Source organism: Centruroides sculpturatus, unplaced genomic scaffold (genome assembly GCF_000671375.1).
Source record: "Centruroides sculpturatus isolate CEXI.00-Female unplaced genomic scaffold, Cexi_2.0 scaffold98, whole genome shotgun sequence".
NCBI lineage: Eukaryota > Metazoa > Arthropoda > Arachnida > Scorpiones > Buthidae > Centruroides > Centruroides sculpturatus.
Genome location: NW_019384476.1, coordinates 402485 through 411989, shown reverse-complemented (window position 1 = coordinate 411989; position 9505 = coordinate 402485). Strand labels below are relative to the sequence as shown.

Here is a 9505-nt window from a genome sequence, read left to right as displayed (position 1 = left end):
GAGGTTTTTCGATTGCCCGGATCACAGGCGTAACGAAGAGGGACGAAGATGGGCACAAAATCTGTTCGGTCGGATCCCCCAGAGGGGCCTACCGACGCTTTAATTATATTAAATAGCCGAACGCTGGCAGCCTAGACTCGGTCTCGGGACCGACTGAAGCAGGGGTAGCCAAAGTGGTCGATATAACATTATTAGGGGTTCGATGAAAAGACTAAAACTTATAAATTTTGAACCGAATATTGCTAATCTTGCTAAGGATTATCAAGCTTATCCATCTTATTGATTGTCAGTTACAAAAAATTATTATTAACATATGTATTGTACAGTACAATACTGTGCAATAAATGTAAAAAATATAAAATTAAAAGATATATATTAAAATAGTAAGCGCTGTTTGTTTTTGCTTGTAACACAAACTTTTTGGTGGAGTCGATGTGAGGTTTCGAAAAGTTGCAGGGGGTCGACGATGAAAAAAGTTTGGCGACCCCTGGTCTAGCTTGATAAAAATGCCTCTTAGTGACCACAGAACAGAAAGAGCGCCTATCATTTATTTTATTAAAGAATGATTATTTCATGTACTATCTTTAAATTAAGTTAATTTGTTTCACAAATCAGAAACGAATTATAACTTATAAATGAAGAAATTGTCGTAGAACTTTTAGTACTGCTTTGATCTTTTTATTTTAAAATATACATCACTTATAATTCTATTCATTACGACTAATCAAACTGTCTTCGATAATGGCTAAACTTCGATTAAAATTCAGTTTGTAATAATGAACAAAAAACGGCATTCTATTCATATATAAAAGTCACATTTAGTCCAAGAAATAAATAGACAAATAGCTTGAAACTAGATCCAGTTTATGAACATTATGGACATCTAACAGGAGAACTTATCTCGGGTTCCGAATGAAGGCGGACTCCAAATTTAATCTTTTATATCAGAAACACGATACAAATTATGTTTCTTTTGATAAGTAGTAAGTAGAAATTTGTTTTTATCGAATTTATTTATATATTTTATGCCTTTGACGAGAAATGGGCCTTCTTTTTTGTTACAGACATGGACATAAGCAAGGCCTCTCTGGCTTGCAGCTATTAAATAATCGCTTGAAATTTTCAATAAAATAAAAAAATCATAACCAATCTTCCAAGTAAAAATATATAAAATATGACTCATTACGAGAAAATTAAATATAATAAATCAAATTAAAAATAATTTTTTATTCGGTTAATCTACTGACCGATTTACGTTTATCTGACTTGTAACACTTTTCTTAAAATAAACATCAATTGTAAACACGTGAAATAATTTAATATTTCACGTAAGCGAAGTGTGATAATATCAAAATAGATAAGGTGACTTTGATGCGAACAATTCTCTTATCGCTACATTGTAACAAAGGAATTATTGTAATAGTGCAGTGACCACAAAACTTGTTATAAACACGTTCCTATGTCCCACTTTGTAAACAGCTATCCGATTGTGCAACATTTAAAAATATTTATTCAATGTCGACATTGAACAGATATTATTAATAGAATTTATTTTTATTTTATAAATCATATAAATATTTTCTGATGATTTAAGCAGTAAAATATTTTATATTATTATTATCATTTAAACTCTTTCCGTCCCGTGGGCATAAGTGGGCCTTTTTTAGAAAGCCCATTATATGTCAGGCCCATAACGGGGCAGTCGGATGGTGAGGGACGGGGACCACATATTCGATCGAACCATCCCTCGAAAAATTTCTGGAGAGTTTTCGTTCGGTTCGATCGCGGGTCCCCCAGAGCGGTAGGCTGCCACCTTGACCGCTTGGTCATCCGTCCTTAAATGGTAGGTTGTTTGGCCATCCATCGTGTATTTTATAGCCAGATGGCTGAGAAGTTAAGGTATCAGCCTACAACTTTGGAGAGACCGGGATCAAATCCCGATGGATCAATATGTAGTGGAAACTTCATATCTCTTAGTGTCCACAGAATAAGGCCGAGCGGTCAAGGTGGCAGCCCACCGCTCTGGGGGACCCGGGATCGAATCCGGACGGATCAAGGAATCCCCAGGAATTTTTCGGGGGTGGTCCGTTCGGATATGTCGGGCCCCGTCCCTCACCACCCGGTCGTCCCATTGTGGGCCTGGCCGAACCCACAATGGGCCTGCTATAAGAGGCCATCTTAGTGCCCACAGGGCAGAAAGAGTTTAAAAAAAAAGTGCCCACAGAATGGAAAAACTTCATTGTTTATAGTTAATAGTTTAAAATTATAATAAAGTTATTTTATAATGCAATATATTATTATTAATTTTATCTTTTGAAAAAGTTATTATTTATTATTGTTTATACTTTAATTGATACTAGAGGTCGTATTATGATCGTAAACAAAATGATGGAGGAATGAGTTAGGAATCACGTGTAGGAATGTATTATAAATAGATGTTGTAATTCAAATGGCGCAAAAAGTTAATGAACGTAAGGTTATTTTTATTTTGTATTTCACATTATGCATTTTTATTTATTGTTTAAAAATTTATTCTATTAATATTTATCATTTTTTATAATTTAAAACATAGGTTTTCGGAAAATTAAACTAATATCATAAATTGCATCTTGTTTGTCATTTCTGCAATGAAGTTTATAACTCCTTTGAAAATAATAAATAATCCATTATGATAATGGCAGGTTACAACGGTCTGAAACATGATTGTTCAGTTAATAATCAAGTGAAGACTTCTCAGAAGCTGAAACTTTCTTATAATCAACAAGAGACCACCTTTCTTACTTTTTCAGCATACAATTTTATTATAACACAAAATGTTTTTGGTCTCATTTAGGGGCTTGCAACAGGTTTTGAACAAAAAAAATGAATTATAACATTTAANTATGCTGCGGAACGAATTATATGTTTTAACATGTATTTCTATGGGAAAATGCGTTTCGTATAACGGACTTTTCACTTAACGGACGTGCACCTGGAACGGATTAAGTACGTTATACGAGGCACCACTGTATGTGATATGTGAAAAATATTCTTTTCTCTGGCTGAGCAACGTAGGTTTGATTTTGGAAAAATAACTAGACCAGTCTGTGGATTATTTGGCACATGCTTCAGTGGACTACTGGTGGTCCAATAGTCCACAGATCATACTGTGAGAATCACTGCTTTAAAGAATATGTTTTCAATAAAAATAGTAAAAAACATAACTGATAGTTATTTACATTTAATAAATACTTTGCTTTTGTTCTTCTTCCATTGTTTTATACCATCAGCAGTCCATCAAAAATTTACAAAGATATGGAGANGTTTTCGGAAAATTAAACTAATATCATAAATTGCATCTTGTTTGTCATTTCTGCAATGAAGTTTATAACTCCTTTGAAAATAATAAATAATCCATTATGATAATGGCAGGTTACAACGGTCTGAAACATGATTGTTCAGTTAATAATCAAGTGAAGACTTCTCAGAAGCTGAAACTTTCTTATAATCAACAAGAGACCACCTTTCTTACTTTTTCAGCATACAATTTTATTATAACACAAAATGTTTTTGGTCTCATTTAGGGGCTTGCAACAGGTTTTGAACAAAAAAAATGAATTATAACATTTAAAAACAATAAAACTAAAACCTTACAATTGTTGGTTTGTTTTATTCCTTGACTGCCTTTTATCAGAGACAAAGAACTAAGGAAACGCAGAGCAGAAAAATATTATTTTTATTTTTAAAATAAGCCATGCCTTTCAGGTGGTTTTACAAAAACTTCTTTTATACTCTTCCTCAAGGTTTTTTTACAAATTTTCTGATCGAACATCATTTATTGGAAAATTTGTAAAAAAGCCTTGAAGAAAAGTGTAAAAGAACTTTTTGTAAAACTACCCAAAATGCATAGCTTGTTTTGAAAAAAATAAAAAATAAAAAATAATAATAATAATAAAATAAAAATTTTTCTGCTCTTAGTCACTGATAAAAGGTAGTTGAAGAGTAAAACAAATCAACAACAATCTTAAAAACAATTTTAGTTTTATATTGTTTTTAAAAATTGTTTCTGCCCCATTGTATATATTAAAACAAATTACAGCATTTTAAATGATAGAATGATGTAATTTGGAACACTTTGCTTTTTGTTTGAAAACCTGATGCAGACCCTTAAACGAGGCCAAGCACATTTGTTTTATAATAAAATTGTTTGCTGGAAAAAGTATGGAAGGTGGTCTCTTGATAGATGAATAATCTTATTCATTATCATTTACTTCAAAGCAACTAATAAGCTTTTTCACAATAATATTTATATTGATTGTTTTCATTACCAGTTTCTGTGGATTTTTTTAAGCCTAAAATTTTGTTGTTTTTTTTTCAGTAACTTATATTACTCAAGGAACTCTTAAGGAAGTTTATATCAAAAAGAGTTTCTTGTGTGATGTAAGTTACTGAAAAAAAACCAAAATTTTAAGCTTAAAATATTAATATTGATTTTCTAGGAGATGAATGCAATCTGGAGTTTGCTACTTCCTCAGAGCTAGAATCTTACTATAGAGGCAGTCACATAGATAGGGTTTGTGCTGCCCAGGACAATCCTTGAGTTTGGCACTTCCACAGAAAAAAACAACATAATATACATCAAACACATATAGAGAAAAGGTGAAAAAGATATTTAGTCATAGGGAAAATCCTGTCAAAAAAATTAGGACACTGTTACTAGTGTTGTTTTTAATTAAGCACATAAGAGCTTAAATAGGTATGATAGTCAGTAAGGCAATCTTCAAGGAAATAGTCTTTGAAAGTTGCTATATTGAATTGTGTTTTTGTGGATAAATAAAATTGTTTGGCACCTTGTGTCCTTCTATATCCCAACAGAAAAAAACTTTCCGTTTTGTTGCAGTAGACCAAAAGTGCTGCTCAGGGTAGACTGTTCTCCCTGTTATGCTACTGTATAGAGCAGGGGTGGCCAAGCTTCTTGATAGTCTGAGCCATTTTTCAAAATTCAAAATTTTTNAATAAAATAATTTAAAAATAATTTTTAATGATACAATTGCAACAATTATTATTTTTTAAAAAGTTTTGTTATGCTTAACATCGATGAAAATTCAACGCGAAGTAGGTTAATAGCGATATACTAATAAACTAATTACATGGGATATACTAATATACTATACTAATAATGTATTTTTTTCATTCTTTTCGGTTATCCAATTTTTTCAGTTATTCGACCACCCGAGTCCCCAATTGAGTCGGATAATCAATGCTCTACTGTATTCTAAAATTTTACAAACAACAACTGGTTACTTTTAAGAGACAATTGCATATAAAGAAACTTATAAGTTACCAAAACATCTTAAAATTCTCAAAATAAACATTCCAAAAAACACCAGGTAAAGATCAACAGAAAAAAAAAATCAAATAAAAATTTAAAAAGTCTTACCAACGGATTTTTCGAACTTATCGCAGCTATACATTTTGAAATTTGGACGGAGAGCTCTTACAGAGAGTATTAAATCTAAAACTGAATTTAGATATATTTATATACGATTAACTCTTTATCTACAGAAAGAATCAAAGTCCCATCGAAAATGAACTTTGAGTCTTTACTTCCACGTTCTACTTTTCTTATTGGTAAACAAAATAAGTCATTATCAGGCTGCAGTCATTCTATATATAGGCCTAGTCCATTTTTAATTACGATGTTAATAAATAACCTATAAAAGCTTTCAGATAACGTATGAAAACTTGGAGGAAAACAATATTAAATAAAAATACCTTCCAGACATTTTTTATGTATTTACCATTATGGTATTTAATCGTAGAAAGAATTTTTTTTCTTCTTAAATGGATAGAAGTTACTTTTAAGTGATTGTTTACGTATCCAAATTACCTAAAATTAACCTCTATCCATAATTGCATGACCACATGTACGTGTTTCCTTCAATAAACTTATTTTAAGCGCATTTAATTCTTAAAATTACTTATATAATAAAAATCTTTTGTTTTTACCATTAATAATAAATGTGTATCGTAATGATTAATTAGTTTAGATGATTTAAATTTAAATTTAAAAAACTCGAAGATAAATCCTCCCCATTCGTCACTTACACTTCTGAAGGTGACAGTGTTGCCAGCTGGTATATCTTGTTTTTAAATAGGCATGAATTATAAGTTTTAATAATTTAATGGAATTTACACATTTTTCTAATAATTTCATGAATATAATTTGTGACAAATCTCAATTACAAAATATAACACTATTTGAATCTTGGAAATATCTCTAGCAGAAAAATTTTCAATAAACTATAATGTAGATGAATGTTTTCAATCAGATCTAATGCAGATCTTATAGTTATGTTCCAAATTGGAATACTAGCTTGAACATGATGTATTTTGAATGTTATTGGATACATTTAAATATATAAGAATATTACAATTACAAAGTATTATAAATGAGAGATGGTCTGTCATAAAGGCAATGTTTGAAAGAAAAGTTCATGCATTTTTGTTTCAAACATAGTATAGGGATTTTCATTACTAGAAAATCCTGCCTATGCTACAAAAATAAGTTCCTAAAAGTTCTACAAAAGATAGTCCTGAATGTAATGGAACTTTTAAATGTAAAAGCAGACATCTGAAGAACCTACGATTGCCACCTTTTAGTTTTCCAAAGGACAATGATAGTGATACATGATAGAGGGTCATAACCAGTGGTGATATTCAGCGGGTTCGCACAGGTTCGGCCGAACCCGTTGTTAACATTTTCAAAGTTTTCCGAACCTTGTTAAACACATGTAACATTTCTCAATGGTTTTGATTCTTTTAAAAATATTAAAATATACGTATTATTCTCTGTAACACTACTAAACTAGAGCCTTCCGATACACCATTTGAGCAAAAAAAAATTGTTAAGGAAAAATTTTCTGTTAGCGAACCCTTTGTTAAATGTTTCGAATGTCATCACTGGTCATAACTGGGGCAAGTTATGAGCTACAAACAAAGGAATGTCAGTAAAATTAGAAACAATAATGATTAATTAATATTAATCTTAAATTTTTTGTTTCTCTTATCCATTTTGATGTTTGGAAGGGCATTTTATCACTAAATGAGGACACAAGGACACTGCAACTGAAGTACAGACCATCCTTACCAAATAAGGACTCTAAAAGTACCATAAATTATACTACAGTAGAGCATCGATTATCCGACCCCCGATTAACTGTCACATTGGTTAACCGACCGTTCTAGTTGGCAAATTTCAAATGTCCACTAGTGATATGGCGCTACAATATTTGGGTATGTCTTGGCTATTTTAATATTATTTTTGTTAAATTTTTGTGTGTTTTAGCTAGCAACACTGGCCCGATCATGAAAGGGAGGCCAGTATTTAAACGAGACTTAATTTTCTAATTACAAGTGGTTAGTTGTTTTGTGAGCAATAAAATAATTTAAAAATAATTTTTAATGATACAATTGCAACAATTATTATTTTTTAAAAAGTTTTGTTATGCTTAACATCGATGAAAATTCAACGCGAAGTAGGTTAATAGCGATATACTAATAAACTAATTACATGGGATATACTAATATACTATACTAATAATGTATTTTTTTCATTCTTTTTGGTTATCCAATTTTTTCAGTTATTCGACCACCCGAGTCCCCAATTGAGTCGGATAATCAATGCTCTACTGTATTCTAAAATTTTACAAACAACAACTGGTTACTTTTAAGAGACAATTGCATATAAAGAAACTTATAAGTTACCAAAACATCTTAAAATTCTCAAAATAAACATTCCAAAAAACACCAGGTAAAGATCAACAGAAAAAAAAAATCAAATAAAAATTTAAAAAGTCTTACCAACGGATTTTTCGAACTTATCGCAGCTATACATTTTGAAATTTGGACGGAGAGCTCTTACAGAGAGTATTAAATCTAAAACTGAATTTAGATATATTTATATACGATTAACTCTTTATCTACAGAAAGAATCAAAGTCCCATCGAAAATGAACTTTGAGTCTTTACTTCCACGTTCTACTTTTCTTATTGGTAAACAAAATAAGTCATTATCAGGCTGCAGTCATTCTATATATAGGCCTAGTCCATTTTTAATTACGATGTTAATAAATAACCTATAAAAGCTTTCAGATAACGTATGAAAACTTGGAGGAAAACAATATTAAATAAAAATACCTTCCAGACATTTTTTATGTATTTACCATTATGGTATTTAATCGTAGAAAGAATTTTTTTTCTTCTTAAATGGATAGAAGTTACTTTTAAGTGATTGTTTACGTATCCAAATTACCTAAAATTAACCTCTATCCATAATTGCATGACCACATGTACGTGTTTCCTTCAATAAACTTATTTTAAGCGCATTTAATTCTTAAAATTACTTATATAATAAAAATCTTTTGTTTTTACCATTAATAATAAATGTGTATCGTAATGATTAATTAGTTTAGATGATTTAAATTTAAATTTAAAAAACTCGAAGATAAATCCTCCCCATTCGTCACTTACACTTCTGAAGGTGACAGTGTTGCCAGCTGGTATATCTTGTTTTATTAAAATTTTGATAAATTAAATTTTAAATTATCATTAAATTACCATTAAATTTTTTATTTATTAATTTATATATTTTAAAAAGAATCCATTGTTCTAATCATGTACTTAAGTTATTAATTCAGATTGACAAATCTGAATTAATAACTTAAGAATAATTTGCATATTTTATCATTATTGTACTGTTCATTGGCTACTTCTGAGCAAGAAGCAGCTTAACAAGTGAACCAATAGAATTTACAATATTATTTTTTTATAAAAGTCATCCTTAACCTCATAATTAAGCTTTATGCCATTTTATAATAATTAAAAATATTAAAAAGTGTTTCTAATAAAATATCATAACAGATGGCGCTACACGCAGTTTTAAATGTTGCTGGGAAAGTTTAAACTCATTACTGAAATTTTTTTAAAGCTTGTCTTAATTATTAATTTAATTTATAAAAATATATTTTGTATATTAAATGAATATGGTACTTCTAGATAAAAAAATTATTTTAGGAAAAACATCAAATCGGACCCTATCTCCTAAGTTACTTCGGAAAGAGCGTTGCAGACTAGTATTAAATGGAATAAATATTTCACGATCTTGTCATAAACCCGTGGAATCGTTATTACTCAGTTTTGGTTTCTCCTCTGTGAAAAGTGGATTTTTATTCTTGCTATCTACGAAATTGTTGAAACGTGACCTTGTGGCATCAGCGTTTCACTTCTAAACAAGTAAGAGTTTGTTTCTCATTACTAACATGTAGTGGTAGAAACAATCTAACGGATTATGAGGTTTTTCTACACTGTATCTGACACACACAACAATTCACGATGTCACGTTGTTCCAAAACATTTCGTTTTCCTAAGTTGGTCTACCATGTGTTCCCACACTTTTTGAACATTATTTTGAAATTGGCTAATCGCATTTTTAGATAAAAGTTTAGATTGAACACAATGACAGACGA

General features: G+C 30.3%; 1 protein-coding gene across 4 annotated transcripts in view; it reads right to left on the bottom strand.

The window, feature by feature from the left end:
- LOC111621324 (ADP-sugar pyrophosphatase-like) overlaps positions 1-8453 on the bottom strand; it is a 34128-nt gene extending 25675 nt beyond the window's left edge. Inside the window, exon 1 of one of the 4 annotated variants that reach the window (XM_023363420.1) lies at positions 8412-8453. Coding sequence is in view for 2 of the 4 variants with exons in the window: in XM_023363418.1 (XP_023219186.1) it covers positions 7843-7876 (34 nt within the window). In the remaining 2 variants the exon portion in view is untranslated. Of the gene's footprint in view, positions 1-5419; positions 5766-5988; positions 6106-7842; positions 8192-8411 lie in introns of those variants that run through there. The other 3 variants (XM_023363418.1, XM_023363419.1, XM_023363417.1) reach the window with 3 other exon arrangements.
- Between the last annotated feature and the right edge of the window lie 1052 nt (positions 8454-9505).